Raw genomic sequence first — 17,031 nt, 5'->3', positions numbered from 1 at the left:
TGACACTGGGTTAGAGCGTGCTGCCACACCTACTGCCACGCCTGCTGCCCACGTTCACTGCATGCCTGGCGTCCTCTAGAACCTTTTCCTTTTTAAGAGTTATTTATTTATGAATGTGTATACTATGTCAGTGTGTATGTGCATGTGGGTGCCCATGGAAGCCAGAAGAGGACACTGGATTCCCTGAGCTGGAGTCAGAAGCAGTTGACAGCTACCTGATGTAACTGTTGGGTCCTGAACCCTATATACAATCTTAGCCACTGGGCCCTCCAGCATCTTTAGAATTTTTTAACAGTAGAAGTTACTCAGCTTGCAAGATGCTCTGCAGGTAGAAATGCTTCCTGTACAGCCTCAGACCTGAGTTTGATCTAAGGAGAAAATGAACAAGATGTCCTCTGACCTCTAAAGTATGCTGTGGTATGTGCACTCACACACACACGTACACAAACACACATAACGAAAAATTTTAATTACTATACCAAATAAAAATTCAAAATGCCATCCAAGAGCATTACTTTAGGGCTGGAGAGATGGCTCACTTGTGCTCTTCCAGAGGACCAGCACCTACATAAGGCATCTGATGTAGGAGGGTCATCTGCCAATGTGTTACTTTCACTGGTTAATAAAGAAACTGTGAAAGGTACTGAGCCACATGGCTAACATAGATAAGAATAATGGGTTAATATAAGCTACAAAAGCTAATAAGAAGACTGAGCTAATGGGCCAATCAGTTTTATAACTTATGGAGATTTCTGTGTGATTTTTCTTTGGGGCTTGCCGGCTGTGGGGAACTGGGCAGGACATAAACCCCAACAAGCGAGCCCGGCCCTCATGTTACAGGCATCTACATGCAACTTTAGCACCAGGGGATCCTACATCTGCTTCCAGCTTCCATAACTGTCCAAACACATATAGCATGTATACATGGAAAAACACATATACATGAATAATAGTAAAAATACATTTTTTTAAAAAATCACTACTTAGAGAAGCCAATCAAAAATCAAATAAGGCTTAAGCTGGCTTTAAAGTATTTATGATTCTTGGCCACATAAAATGTACATAGGGGACTATGAAAACAATCTGAAATTAGTTAATATTAAAGAGCATAATAGTTTACTCATTTGTTCCATATGCAAAATAAGGAATTAGCCCCCATCACTGGTATATCTACGCTCAAGTCAGAGGAAGGAAATGAAGATGGAGAGCCAGGGTAAAAGTGTAAGGATGAGACAGGAGGCCTAGCCTGAACATCACCCTTCGGAACAGTCCCAACTGCACTTGCTTGTTTTGCACTGGGGCTCATATGAAGAAAAGATTCTGTTAGTGAGGTCTGTTATACACATTCTTCTGGATACAGGTTCTTTTTCAGCCTACAAATATCTCTTTCTAATCTTACCCTCCCCTTTTTAAAAAATCTTAACAAGGTCCTTTGCCAAGACTTTTTAGTTCTTTCATAGATGGTGGTTTTTGTTTTGTATGTGGGGGCAGAGTAGATGAAGGTGAAATATGGAGATCAGAAGACAACTCGGGGAAGTCAGTTCTTCCCTTTACTGTGGGTTCTGTGGATCAAACTGTGCCTGCCATGCTTATACAGCAAGACTGTTACCCACTGGCTCACCTTGCTGGTCTGTGTTTTCATGTCTGTATATAGCAAGACTGTGATCCACTGGCCCACCTCGCTGGTCCATGTTTTCATGTCTGTAAAAGTGTCTCTAAGACCTTCAACTATGTTTTTCTGTTTGCTTGTTTGTTTGTTCAGGTTTTCATTACACAGCCCTATTTAGACCACGCTGTCCTTGGATTCGATTCCACACAGATCAACCTTCCTCCAAGTGCTGGGACTAAAGGCATGCACTCACAGGGCCCTCTCTAGGTTTATAGTTTAACACTTTAGGATGCTAGCATCCTGATATAAAGCAGTGACAGCGCAGAATGGTGCAGACACTCGGGAAGATGGGCAGCTTTGTATAGCACTGCGTATAAAATGAACATAAAACCCAGGAAATACAATCCTCAGACCTTATCTCTGACAAACAAAACCTTTAGGATCATATAAAAACTATACACAAATATCTACAGTGGTATTATTCATAATTGCCAAAAACTGTAAACAATTCAAAAATCCCTTGATGAGGAATAAATAATACAATTTAAACGTGACTTGGTAGGGAAAAAAGTATTCAGATATGAAATAATGCAGTCCAATTCTTAAATACATTATGCTACATATATATTTTTTAAAAGGCTATTTCCTAAGCCTACCTACTGTGTAGTATCATTTACAGGGCATTCTGGGAAAGGGGAACAACAGGAGTGGCAGGCGTCAGGGGTCCATCAGGATCAGAGTGTCGGTGTGGCAGGCCTTGGGGGAGGGCAATAATCTGATTCGAAATTGTAGGACAAAATGGGTTAAAAGGCACAGAAAAGGTGACGTAAGAGGGCTGGGAAGGCTCAGCAGTTATGCGCACTTGATGCTCTTACAGAGGACCCAGGCTTGGTTCCCAGCACTCAGATAATGGCTCACAAACGTCCATTTCAGCTTCAGGTGAACAGATGCCCAGGGACACACGTGGTGCACACACACACATGCAGGGAGAGACATATGCACATACAATATTAAAATGCACGACTAAACTTTAAGAGAACCACGGATAAAAAATTCTGATGGTGCTTGTGTAATCCTATCAACTCTAAGAGAGCACATATTTCAAATTACTCTACCAACATTGGATCAGCAGTTTAAACTGAGGAACTGGAGTGGGGGAATTCCTTTACCTTTTTTGTGTGGAGGGGTCAGTCCCGGCCACAGGTTGCCTGACTTAGGAGGGCTTGCTGATAAACGTGTATTAACACTTTCATTGGATGGAAGACTCTGTGATGTGGACAGGTCATTCAAATGGACGTCAGTGATATATTCTGTAATATTTAAATTTTTATTATTATTACCTTCAATTAAAATTATAACTAAAACTATTAAGCAGTTTTATTCCATGTGGCCAATAAGGCTAACTAATGGAAAGACTCCTTAATGTGATAGACTGAAGACAGTCTATGTTAGCAAATGCCAAGTGAAATAACACCAAAGTGCTTGCCAAGCAAAGTAACAGTGATTTCTCCACCTAGGTATTCAATTAATGCCTAACACATCACTGCTATGGTCAGTTAGCAGCAAGCAGTGGTGATACAAAACCAAAGACAATCACACTTCCCAAATTTAGTAAAATTTCTAAAAATCTAAAAATCTGCCCACGAGTTACAAAAGGAATCATGTAACTCGGGCTGGCTACTCTACGTAGCCAGGGATGAGGTCATATTCCACCTGACCCTTCACCTTTACCTCACAAAAGCTGGGACTAAAGGCATGTACTGCCATGTCTGCTTCCTGACACTTCTTCACATTTTGTGCCTGTGTCTCTGTGAATACGTACACTTGAGTGTAGACGCCACTGGACGCCAGGAGAGCTGGAGCTACAGACAACTGTGGCCACCCAGTGAGGGGCTCTAAGTACTAACCCATCTCGGTAGCTCCACCCATGTTGTTTTTATTTATTTATTTTTTTCACTGTGCTGGGAAAGGAACCCAAGACCTCAAAAAATGCTAAGCAAATGTTCCACCACTGACCCATGCTCCCTCAGCCCACGGATTGTTTAAGTGAGAGAAAAGACTATTGTCCCAAATAAACTCAGTAATGAAAACCAAACAAGAAACTTAGGCATTGGGAGCTAGAGAGGTGGCTCAGTGAATACAAGCTCTTACTGCTCTTAGAGGGCAGAGGTTCAGTTCCCAGCAACTACATGGCGGCTCACAACTGCCTGTAACTCCAGTTCCAAGAGATCATATGCCCAGTTCTGGCCTCTGTGGGATCCTACACACATGTGGTACACTTAGGGTTTCAACAACTCTTGTGTGCAAATACATATACACATAAACAATTTTTTTAAAAGAAATTCAGGTATAAGTTAATCATATTTATTTTTAAAGTAATAAAAATAAGCTCTCAGGACACCATCTCTTTGGAACATAACTATATGAGGCATCAAGCAAGATCTCACAGCTGCTACTCTGACAGTATGTTGCTAGAGTCTTAGTGCCTAGCATATCTATCTCCCAACACAAGAAACTGTGTTGAATGACTGTGCAAACAGAGAGGCAGAGGGAAAGCTGTGGATGAAGATATCAACCACAGGCTGGAGAGAGGCTCAGCAGTAAGAGCATTTGCTGCTCTTGCAGAGAATCCAGGTTCAGTTCCCAGAATCTAAATGGCGGTAACTTACAACCATCCATAACTCCAGTCCCAGGGAATCTGACAACCTCTTCTGGCTTCACTGCACACCAGACATACATGTAGTGCACATGCACACATGTAGCCAAAACACTCATTCACAAAAATATAAATATATAATAATAATAATAATAATAATAATAATAATAATAATAATAATAAAAACACGTCAACCATGACTAAAGAAGACAGCAAAATGCTAGTGGTGAAAGCCTTGTTCTGGACTTCCTAAAGAGAAGTGAAAGGCTTCAGAGGGTAGTGAGTGTTTCTGTAGGGACAGACAGTGAATAGTTCAGGTCCAGTGCACTACATCATCTTGGCCACAGTTTTCCACTCAGGATCTAAAACATAAAATGCTCAGACCTACTTTAGTTCATTATCTAGTTACTATGTGTTAAGAACAAACCCACACGCTAGTAGTCTGTCCCTGAATTATGCTTCCCTTTGGCTTTTGACAGGAAGTCTGGTTATCAGAACTAACATTCAGGCATTTACTGACTGAAGAACTTCTACCCACAGCGAGTCTGTAAAGAGTCTAAGCACTCCTGGATTTCCCAGCTAGAAGGCACAAGGCAGTATTCCTATACTAAGGAAACACAGTTCAAGAAAGACCTTTAGTGCACTCTGATACTTCAGACTGCTTACTAGTCCTCTCCAGCTGCTACAGAAATGAACTTTATGTTACTTCTTCACCACTGAGTCACATCATCTGATTTCCTAATCATCTAATTTTACAGAATTTAGAGTAGTCAATGCCACATCAAGGTATAAAGAGATAAATATGGTATATAAAGCAACTTAACTCCTTTCTTTCATTTGGGTATTTGCCCTTTCTCAAAGGAACACTGTCCAATATTATGATATAATATATCCTAACAAAGTTCATGTACATATTGGCTACAGTGAGAACCATTGAAATATAATAACATGCATGATTAGAAAATTTGGGTTGGGCACTGGAGAGATGGCTCAGCAGCTAAGAGCAGTGGTTGCCCTTTCAGAGTCCTGAGTTCAATCCCCAGCCACCACATGGTGGCTCACAACCATCTGTAGTGGGATATGATGTCCTTTCCTGGCAAGAAAGGAAAAGAAAATTTGAGTTTTTCTTTTTGCCAGGATGGCAACAGAAATCAAAGAGAAAATTCCAAGGGGACTAATTTTCTAGATTACTATGTAACCATATAAAGGAATTCTGAGGAGCCCTTGCTTAAAAAAAAAAAAAAATTCCTAAGTAAATGATCCACAAAATTATCTTACTTTTAGTTTCATAATTTTATGATTTTAACACTTAAAATGGACAGCATTAAACTTACAGTCTATTAGCTAAAGATCCCCAAAATAAGGCATGATAGTACTCCCCTTTAGTCTCAGCATTCAAGAGGCAGAGGGGGGTGGATGTGTTTAAGGATAACTTGGACTACATAGTAAGTTCCAGGCCAGCCAAGAGTACACACTGAGATCCTGCCGCAAAAACAAACGAACGAGTTGTTCCAAAAGTGACAGTTAGGTAAGCACTCCCCCTGCTCAGGAAATACTATCTGATTATTAACTTGTCACCTGAAGCTCTGCCATGTATCTGCACTTTGACGGTCTCCTGGCTGTTCAGGTCAACTGTGTCACATACGGTGTCTCTATCTTTATCCAGTTCTACTTCAGACTCTGCTTTATTGATCTTGTTGCACATCTTCTCTCTCTGCCAGTCCTTGGCCATCTCGAGGTCGTCGGCACCCTGGATGAGCATCGTGGTCTCACTGCTGTCCTCGGCGAAGCCTTTGGAGCCGCTCTCATTCTCCGCTTTCTCACTGCTGCTGCAAGACTCGCAGGACTGAAAGTCCACATCCGACTGGCTCTTCTCCTCCTCCACTGCTTCCTCAGAAGTCAGTGTTTGAGGGTCTTCCTCTATTTCCATGACCTGCTCCTTCAACTCCTCATGAAGCAGATCCATCAAACAGCGAAGGAATTCCTGGGCATCCTGCAGATCAACAACAATCACATTACGAGTGTAGAGCAAACGCTTGTGGAGCCTAGGACAGGAACGACACAGGCAGAATACGGGACTGAATACATCCGTAGCTCACGCTCAGCAGAGCTGCAACTCACTGCATTCCAAAAGCAAGGCAAACAAAGCAATGCTTTGGGAAGAAACTGATGAAACAGAAAATAAGGATTTTCCTCAGCTGACAACTGCAATTCAGAAATACATCCTAAAATAAATATTATGGGGAAGTAGAAAGAGACAAGATCTCCCGAGTAAACTGGGAGCATGGGGACCTTGGGAGAGGGCTGAAGGGGAGGAGAGAGGCAGGGAGGGGAGCAGAGAAAAATGTAGAGCTCCATAAAAAAAATCAATAAAAAAATTAATAAATAAAAATAATAAATATTATGTAAGTTGGTTTAAGTTAGAGCTTTTCCCATCCATGGATTGTGTCTTAAAGAAAAATTATCGGGCAGTAGTGGATAATCCCAGCACTTGGGAGGCAGAGGCAGGTGGATCTCTGTGAGTTTAAGACTAGCCTGTTCTATAGAGTGAGTTCCAGTGCAGCCAGGACTACACAGAGAAACCTGTCTCAAAAAACTGGAAAAGAAAAAAGAAAAAAAAATTCTTGATGGATCCTAAGAACTTGTTGATAATAAAAATTCCCGAGCCGAGCTGCAAGGATGGCTCAGTCGATCATTGACCATTTCCTACGCAAGTCAGAAGGCGGTGTAAAGACAACCCACTTTACAAAGCTGTCCTCTGACCTAAACACATGCACCGGGCATGTGCATACCCCTCCGCGCGCGCGCACGCACACACACACACACAAATAACGTTAAATAAAACAACTTCCTGGCCCACTACCCGCAGCACTAGATTATAATCTCCAGAGATTCGGAAATTTATATTGGAAGTTAGTAGAAAAAAAGTAATAGTTTGAGAAGAGAGAAATGTGTGAGGACCAGTTATAAATTCTCAAGGTACTAAATGAACCACGATAACTGAAGCTGCCCTATGACAGCAGGGAAGCACACAGAAGTTAGAAGGTGCAACGCAGTGGTGGAATGCCTGCCTGGCATCCAACAGGCCCTGCAGCCATCCACTGGATCCACAGAAATGCAAAAGCACACAGCCAGGTGTGGTGTGGCACCTCTGTAGCCCCAGCACATGAGAGGCAGAGAAGAGGAGGGACCCAAGGTCATCTTCAGCTGAACAGAAAGGCCAAGACCAGCCAGGGCTATAGAAGCCCTGTCACCAAAGCCCCAACTCTACAGACACAAAGGAGCAAATCAGAAAGGTAAATGGGGAAATAACAAAGGAAGATTAACATTTTCTACTTATTAAAGATTATTAAAGTGGAGGCTGGAGAGATGGCTCAGCAGTTAGGAGCACTTGTTCTTGCAGAGCAACCAGGTTCAGTTCCCAGCACCCACATGATGAGGCTCACGGGCCCCTGTAACTTCAATCTCAGGGGATCTGGTGCCATCTTCTAGCCTCTGTTGGCACCAGGCACACATAGTGAACACGTGTACATACACACAGGCAAAACATTCATACAGCCGGGCGGTGGTGGCGCACGCCTTTAATCCCAGATTATTAAAGTGGAGGCAGAGGCAGGCGGATCTCTGTGAGTTCGAGACCAGCCTGGTCTACAAGAGCTAGTTCCAGGACAGGCTCCAAAGCTACAGAGAAACCCTGTCTCGAAAAACCAAAAAAAAAAAAAAAAAAACATTCATACAAATAAAATAAGCCTTAAAAAGAGTAAGGCTCTTTAAAGGAATAACTAACCTGCTGAGAATAGCCTCGGAAAGTTGGGTTCACAGTTTTAATTCCCTGGAACAGATTAGCAGGCACAACAGATCCCGGCCTGAAAAAGAAACAGTTTTAAATATTTAAATATTTAAATATTTAAAGATTTTTGTAGGTTTTTTTTTCATTTTTTTTATAATTTTATTACTCTCACAGTGCACAGTATTTTTTCCAAAAACACAACTTCTAAACAGTGCTAAAAGAAAATTAACATAGTATGTCAAATAATCACCAATATTACCACTGTGCGTAGATACAGGACACAGGCAGCTGGCGAGGCCTGCTCTGCCTGTCGAGCCCACAGTCTGGGGAGGCTTTGCAGCACTGCGACCACGCATGCGACAAGAACTGCAGCTCACGGATCAGCAGCTGACACTGACGGCCACAGCGCCTCATCTGCATTTCAGTTTCAAATCTAACCCCTGACCTAACTCAAACCGCATTCCCACACTTTCTCAGCCCTCCAAACAGATCTGCACACTTTCCATATTTATATATTGATTTTTAAAGATAATTATAGTAAGTACATACCTGCTCTTGTGCCACAATTCTGTCATTAGCTTGAGATAACTTTTACAAATTGCTGGCTTCTTATCTGTTCTAGCCAGTCCTCCACAGTCAAGAAAGAACTGTGTCAAAGGTGGACTAGTTTAAGAGAGAGGAAAATATGAGAGTGGAACCAAAGCTGAATTCTCATTCATTTCTAGTTGCCCAGTGAACTGACGGCACACGACAGCCTCTACCTGTCTAGCGGTCAGCCCTTTGCACCATTCATTAGCTGAACCGCTCACGTGTAGAACCTCCAAGTCAGAGGCCTCTCCGTTGCCCAATCAGGGAGCACGTGCCAGTTCTGTCTCTGTGACATCTGTAACATGGGACTCCCCTCACCATGTCTTTCATTTATTTATTTACTTATTTTTTCCTTTTTAAAAATTTTTCTCTCATATATTACATCTGAACCACAGTTTCCCTACATCTTCCTCCCATTTCCTCTCCTCGGATGCCCTGCTCCTGCAGTTCCCTTAAAAGCAGGCTTCACGGGGCATCAAGCAAACACAGCAAGTGTTGTCACACAGTCTCAGGCAGGGTTTCTACTGCTGTGACAAAACACAAATGGGGAAGGAAGGGAAATTCTGCTTTGCTTGGATATTTGATGCTGCTGAGTTAGAGCTAAGAAAATAGCTGTGAATAAGCGGATTTCTGGGCTATAATAATAGCCAGGAGGTGCTGGCAAACGCCTTTAATCCCAACACTCAGGAGGCAGAGACAGGTAGATCTCCATGAGTTTGAGGCCAGCCTGATCTACCAAGTGAGTTCCAGGACACCACAGGTACAAAGAAACCCTGTCTCAAAAAAAAAAAGGAAGGAAGGATGGACAGACGGACGGACGAACAGAAGGACCACTGAAGTGCGATCTTCTGGGAAGTGTTTCCTGAGAGCACAGTTCCAGAGGTGGCCAAGGTTGTACCCGTGCTGGCAGGCAGACTGGTACAGTGTAGGAGTCACCAGGTGGTACTGGTTTTGACAGCATAAAGAGGTCATGGAGAGCAGCTGAGGCTTGGCACTGTGAGGGGCTAGGAGAGGCCATTCATTGGTGGAGGTGCAGCCAGGACTGAAGGGGTCATGCAAGGATGGCGTTTGGCACCATGAAGAGAGCCTATGAGAGGCTGCTGGTGAAAGTACAGCCCAGTTGCAGCAGAAAACCCCAGCATTTTGGAGATGCTGGTAGTATGGGTTGACCACAAGAACAGCAGCAGTCGAGGAAAGTCAACTGGAGCCTGGAAGCTCTGTATGCTGCAGAGGGCAGAGCCAGAGAAGTGACCCAAGTCCTTCAGAGGAGCCCAGAAGCAGATAGTGGAACATTGAGTGATTTATACTGTTGGAGTTTGGTTTGCTTGGCTCAGATTGTGACTGTGCCCTGATTCTTCCCTCTTAAAGAGAGTATTTCTTTTATTCTTTATTTTAATGGAGATCACCGTTGAGAGACTTTGAATTTTAAAAGAAATTGGCTATTTTAAAGGGTCTGAAATTTCAGTGTGAGCACTTGGTGAATAAGAAAGGAAGGGTTGTAGCTTAATAAGTGCTGTGTTTGTGTGTTAATTTGACATGGGTCAGTTTTACTGGCTGGTTGTGTGTCAACTTGACACAAGCTGGAGGCACCAGAGAGGAAGGAACCTCAGCTGAGGAAATGCCCTCATGAGATCCAGTTGTAGGGCATTTTCTCAATTAGTGATTAATGTGGGAGGGCTCAGGCCACTGCGAGTAGGGCCATCCCTGGGCTGGTGGTCCTGGGTTCCATAAGAAAGCAGCTGAGCAAGTCAGTAACCAGCACCCTCCATGGCCTCGGCATCAGCTCCTGCCTCCAGGACCCTGCCCTCTTTGAGTTTCTGTCCCGACTTCCTTCAGTGATAAACAGCAATGCTGAAGTATAAGCCAAATAAACCCTTTCCCCCTCCAGTTGCTTTTTGGTCATGGTGCTTTGTCACAGCAATAGAAACAGTAACCAGAACAATGGCATAATGGGTTACAATAAGATCAGGCACACACCCTCACACCAAGGCTAGAAAAGGCAACCCAGTAGGAGGAAAGGGTCCCAAAAGCAGGCTAGGGAGTCAGAAACAGCCCCACTCCCAGCACTGGGAGTCCCTCAAGAACACCACACTACACAACCATAACATATACATGGAAGACCTAGGTCAGACCCATGCAGACTCCCTGACTGTCACTTCAGTCTCTGTGAGACCCTATGAGTCCAGGTTAGTTGTTGTGGACTGTGTTCTTGTGGTGTCTTTGACCCCTCTGACTCCTACCATCCTCCCTCCCCTTCTTCTGCAGGATTCCCTGAGCTCCACCTAATGCTCCTATCTGAAGTCTCTCTGATGACGATTATGCTAAGCTCTGGCCTACAAGTATAGCAGACTATTATTAGGAATATTCGCCAGTCATGTTTGGATCTATCCTAGGTCTCTATGCTGTCCAGCCCCTGGGTCCTGGCCCTCCAGGCAGTGTCAGGGATGGGCTTCCTCTAGTGGTCTGAGTTGCACCAGTCACTGGGTGGCTACTCCCACAAGTTCTGTGCCCCCTTTACCCCAGCACATTTTCCAAGCAGGACAAATTGCAGATCAAAGGTTTTGTGGCTGGGTTGGTGTCCCAATTCCTCTACTAAAAGCCTTGCCTGGTTGCAGAAGAGGGCTGGTTAGGAGTCTCCACTGGGGTCGCCATCATGGATTCCTGGGAGTTTCCCCTGCAGTGGGTTTCCACCTCGTCCCCGAAATGCCCAATGCCAAGCATTTCTCTCATTTCTCTCAGTGCTCCTACTCCATCCTCCTTCTCCCCCACATGATCCCTTCTGTTCCCACCCCCACCTGCCTCATCCACCCATGAACTCTATTTCCCCTTCCCAGGGAGAACCTCTCTGGGTCTGTGGATTGTAGCATGGTTATCCTTTACGGCCAATGTCCACTGACGAGTGAGCACACACCATGTTTGTCTTTCTCGTGTGTTATTGTTAACTGACTGGGTTACCTAAGTCAGGATGATTTCTTCTAGTTCTATCCATTTGCCTGCAAATTTCATGTTATGTTTTCCAACAGCTGAGCAATACTCCATTGTGTAAATGTGCCACATTTTCTTTATCCATTCCTCTGCTGAGGAGTATCTAGGTTGTTTCCAGGTTCTGGCTATCATAACTAAAGCCACAATGACCGTGGCTGAGCAAGTGTCCCTGTGCTTGGATGGCGCGTCTTTTGGCTACATGCCCAAGACTGGCATTGCTGGGTCTGGAGGTAAATCAATCCCCAATTTTCTGAGAAACTACTAGACTGATTTCCAAAGTGGCTGTACAAGATTGCACTCCCACCAGGATGTTCCCTTTGCTCCGCATCCTCTCCAGCATGTGCTGTCATTTGTGTTTTTGATCTTAGCCATTCTGACAAGCTTTAAGATGGAATTTCAGAGTCATTTTGATTTGTATTTCCCTGATATCTAAGGATGTTGAACATTTTTTCAGTGTTTCTTAGCCATTTGAGATTACTCTGCTGAGAATTCTGTTTAAATCTGTAACCCATTTTTAATTGGATTATTTGAGGTTTTTGATTATTTAGTTTCCTGATTTCTTTATATATTTTGGAAATCAGCCCTCTGTCTGATGTGGGGTTGGTAAAAATCTTTTTCCATTCTGTAGGCTGCCATTTTGTCCTTTTGATGGTTTCCTTTGCCTTACAGAAGCTTTTCAGTTTCAAGAGGTTCGATTTACTAATTGTTGATCTTAGTGCCTATAAGACTGGTGTTCTGCCGGGCGGTGGTGGCGCACGCCTTTAATCCCAGCACTCGGGAGGCAGAGGCAGGCGGATCTCTGAGTTCGAGGCCAGCCTGGTCTACAAGAGCTAGTTCCAGGACAGGCTCTAGAAACTACAGGGAAACCCTGTCTCAAAAAACCAAAAAAAAAGACTGGTGTTCTGTTCAGGAAGCTGTCTCCTTTGCCAATGTGTTCAGTCCCTCACTTTCTCTTCTGTCAGGTTCTCTGTATCTGGTTTTATATTGAAGTTTTTGATATACCTGGACTTGAGTTTTGTGCAGGGCGGTAATTACCTATTTGCATTCTGTTACATGCAGACATCCAGTTAGAACAGCACCATTTGTTTTTTTTATCCGTTGTATATTTCTGGCTTCTTTATTAAAAATCAAGTGTCCATATGTATGTGGATTTACATCTGGGTCTTTGATTTAATTCCATGATCAACGTATATGTTTTTATGCCAATATCATGTGTATTTTTATTACTACAATTCTGTAGTAGAGCTTGAAATAAGGGATGGTGATACCTCCAGAAGTTCTTTTATTGTGCAGGACTGTTTTAGTTATCCTGGGCTTTTTGTTTTTCCATATAAAACTGAGTATTGTTCTTTCGAGGTCAAGATCTTTCTAGGCCACTCAAGCTGACCTGGAACTCACTAAGGAGACCTCTGCTTTCTAAATGCTGGGATAAAAACGCTTGAATCACAACAACCAATCTCTTTTTTGTTTTTGTTTCCAATTTTAGGAAGAGTCTTGTAGTTCCAGCACTTAGGAGACAGGAGCGGGAGGAATACCATGAGTCCAAGCCTAGCCTGAGCTACACAGAGAGGTCCTATCTGGAGAAAACAAGAAAGGAAGAAGGCATGGAAACAGGCAGAGAAGTACTGAGATGCTGAGGAAAAGAGAAAGAAATGGTGGGAGGTAGGAGGGAGTCCTATGTAGCTGAAGCTGGCTTCAAGCTCATGACGACTCTGCCTCAGTCTCCTCCTGCTTACACAAGTGCAGACATGCACCATGTCAGCTGCCCTCATTCCTAAACAAATCTCAGCCAATGTATTCTACTATCCCTCTCATGCAACTTGTTTTTTCTTAGTAGCCTTTCTGTTCTCAGGCACCATGGTTCTCCATGACTCTGATTCTTTGATTTTGCTTCTCTCTCTCTTTTTTTTTTTAAGATTTATTTATTTATTATGTATACAACATTCTGCCTCTATGTATCCTCGCACGCCAGAGGAGGGCGCCAGATCTCAGTACAGATGGTTGTGAGCCACCATATGGTTGCTGGGAATTGAACTCAGGACCTCTGGAAGAGCAGCCAGTGCTCTTAACCTCTGAGCCATCTCTCCAGCCCCTTGCTTCTCTTTTAAATACACTCTTCTCTTGGATCATTTTGAATCCCTACCAATATACCAGTGATGGCCAAATTCGTATAACATCAGCCTCCAATCATCTTATCTCAACTGAATTTATATGCCCAAACTGACAGTTGTCATGACGTTTTAAAGTTAACATGCTCAAAATCTTACTTTCAAGTGAACCTGAATTATTATTATTGTTGTTGTTGTTGTTGTTGCTGCTGTTGTTACAATCTCCTACATTCTTGTTACCATCAGCATTGTGCATATGAAAGAGAACGAGACAGGAAGAGAAAACCCAGAGTCAGCATTTAAGAGGCCTTGCTGCTTCTCCAGAGGACCCAGTTCTAACCCCTAGCCCCAGCATGGAACCTCACAACCACCTCTAGTTCCTGGGGGTCCAATGCCCTTCTCTGGGCTGTGGGAACCAGGGATAAACATGGTGTACCAACATACAGTGTAGGTAAAACACCTGCACACATAAAATACAAAATTAAGCATAAAACAGTTCCTTCATCCTATGATTCTATTAATTCATATCTCCTCCTTTCCCTGTTTACTCTAATCATATCCTAGCAACCATCTTTTCTCCTAAAAACTGTCTTTCTCCAACGCATGCGCTCCAAGATTGTGCAAGACACCATTATCCTTACCTACACTACTGCAAGTCTTGTTTTCCCAAATTAAACTTTTGTCTATAATCACCTACAATCCACTATCCACATGGCAACTGGTGCTATAAAATAGATTATTACCCTGCAGTAAAAGGACTTTGGTGGTCTCCTACCACACCAAAGACTTCAGTTTTAATGTGGACTGCACATGGAACTATGTAATCACTTCTCAATTACTATGTCTGCCACACAGATTTTCTTCCAGGTTCTCGGTGCTAAGCTCTTTCCCAAGGCTGCTGCTTACAAACTCAGGCTAGGCTTCGACAATGCCAGTCACTGGTTCCGAATTCCACCCTGACTCAAGCCATCAATAATAACCACTCAGTCTGTGCCACAGACAAGGAGAGAAAAATAACTGCTCTATTCACAGGATTACACACAGAAATAGCTAAAACACTTTCATAAGATTTCTAACCTAAAAATGATCTCAGTATTTGATAAGTGTAGGCTCCTTGTTTTCTGTACAAAAATAGACTTGCCATAGACATCATCCAGTAGAGCAGCAGGCTTAAGACCCTAAGTTTAAAGCCAAGCTCTGCAAAAAGCAACACAAATACTTTGCTCAAGGGCATAGTCCTGGAAGTCTAAACCAGGATCATTCCTTAGAAAACTACAGGCATAAACTGGGTATGTTTATAGATGCCTGTAATGCCAGTACTTGAAAAGGACCAGGAATTCAAGGTTAACCTCAGCTATAGTGTTCCAGGCCAACCTGGGCTAAAAGATACTCTCAAAAGAAAAACAACATAACTAACTTAGTTGCATACACAGCAATCCCACTGGGACTGCAGGTGTCCTCACCCAGGCTCTTGCCTCTCTGCTCTGGGAGTTTGTCACCTACTGTAGCAACAAGCTAAGCAATCTGTATCAGTCTAACTACTTACCAGTTAGAAAGAGCCTGGAGAGCTGCATTCATATAACAAGTATTTCCGATGTTCTTTAAACCTGTAAGGCCTATGAAGAAAGAACAACTATAAGTCGCCATTCAGGAAGACATAAATGACATAAATATCTGGGCTTCTATTGAGAATGACTTCAAAAGTTAAGCTACAGAAATGGGTTAAAATCTGCTCACTGTAGAGCATGTGCCTACTGTGTACACAGTCCTAAATTCAATGCCTTCTGCACACACACACACACACGAGGTGACAACAACATGGAGCCTGTTGGAGCCTGTCCTTGAACTTGCTCTTGTAGACCAGGCTGGCCTCAAACTCACAAAGATCCACCTGCCTCTTTCAAGTGCTGGGATTAAAAGTGTGTGCAACTATGCCTGGTTTAACAATACATTTTTAAAAAAACTGAGTTAAGATTACAATGTTCATTCCTCCCTAAGCCCAAGAGGAAGCTGACCTTGTAAGGCTGTATCTTCATCTCTTCCATGTGTGCTCTATTTTTATCCGTTTACCGCATCACTGAAAGAGAAAGCCACCAGTGTGGACGCTAACTCCGAGGCAAGGCGTGCGTGTGCTCATGAGCCCCTGAGATCACAGTGTGGACGCTAACTCCTAACTCCGAGGCAAGGCGTGTGCTCATGAGCCCCTGAGATCACAGTGTGGACGCTAACTCCGAGGCAAGGCGTGTGCTCATGAGCCCCTGAGATCACAGTGTGGACGCTAACTCCTAACTCCGAGGCAAGGCGTGTGCTCATGAGCCCCTGAGATCACAGTGTGGACGCTAACTCCTAACTCCGAGGCAAGGCGTGTGCTCATGAGCCCCTGAGATCACAGTGTGGACACTAACTCCGAGGCAAGGTGTGTGCTCATGAGCCCCTGAGATCACAGTGTGGACGCTAACTCCGAGGCAAGGCGTGTGCTCATGAGCCCCTGAGATCACAGTGTGGACGCTAACTCCGAGGCAAGGCGTGTGCTCATGAGCCCCTGAGATCACAGTGTGGACGCTAACTCCGAGGCAAGGCGTGTGCTCATAAGCCCGAGATCAAGTTCTAACACTGGAGCGACAGCAAATGCTTCACAAATAGAATTACAAGCCAAACCATGGTGGTGCACGCCTTTAATCCCAGCACTAGGGAGACAGAGGCAGGTGGATCTCTGTGAGTTCAAGGTCACCCCAGTCTACATAACAAGTTTCAGGACAGCCAGAGCTACATGACAGAAAGAACCTGTCTCAAAAAAAAAAAAAAAAAAAAAATGTGAAAGAACGACAACCATAAAAAGTAAAATTCTAGGACGAATGATGTAGCTCAGGGATATGCACACGAGTCCTGTGTTCCAAGAACTAGCAGGAAAATCAAGGTTCATATTAAAGATTCTGAGCCTGAAAACTATGGAAAATACTGATAGACTGTCTGACAATCTAGGAGCTGAAATCTGGATGAATAGGGCAAGAGGCCCACTGGAATCTCCTGATTCTTTTTCTAAATGAATGCTGCCCCTTGAAAATTCTGTTCTTTTCTTTTCTTTCTTTTTTGGTGGGTGGAAGTAAAACTGAGTGGCTCAGGGCTGACCTCAGCCTCCTGAGAGTTCAGGTTCCACAGTCCGGCTTTCCTTAGGCAGCCTGCTAAGGCAATACCTTCACATCAGCCCAGCAATCACTGGCAGGTGAAAACTCAAAAATAGGTTGGGAGCAAAAGGCTCACAAAAGGCAAGACTAGCAAAAGGTGGCATCAACTG

The 17,031-nt window shown here is 43.6% G+C and overlaps 1 protein-coding gene across 3 annotated transcripts in view; it reads right to left on the bottom strand.

Annotated features, from left to right (window-relative positions):
• Usp33 (ubiquitin specific peptidase 33) overlaps positions 1-17,031 on the bottom strand; it is a 52,439-nt gene that overhangs the window by 18,072 nt on the left and 17,336 nt on the right. For 2 of the 3 annotated variants that reach the window (XM_038310890.1, XM_038310891.1), the window contains exons 7-11: positions 15,283-15,352; positions 8,605-8,718; positions 8,053-8,131; positions 5,844-6,258; positions 2,779-2,919 (exon numbers count right to left, since the gene is read on the bottom strand). In XM_038310890.1, the coding sequence (XP_038166818.1) occupies positions 2,779-2,919; positions 5,844-6,258; positions 8,053-8,131; positions 8,605-8,718; positions 15,283-15,352 (819 nt within the window). The remainder of the gene's footprint in view (positions 1-2,778; positions 2,920-5,843; positions 6,259-8,052; positions 8,132-8,604; positions 8,719-15,282; positions 15,353-17,031) is intronic. The other variant, XM_038310892.1, reaches the window with a different exon arrangement.

The sequence above is a fragment of the Arvicola amphibius genome, chromosome 14 (genome assembly GCF_903992535.2).
Source record: "Arvicola amphibius chromosome 14, mArvAmp1.2, whole genome shotgun sequence".
NCBI classification, from domain to species: Eukaryota; Metazoa; Chordata; class Mammalia; order Rodentia; family Cricetidae; genus Arvicola; species Arvicola amphibius.
Note: the sequence above shows the minus strand (reverse complement) of the source record. Positions and strands in the feature narration are given on the sequence as shown.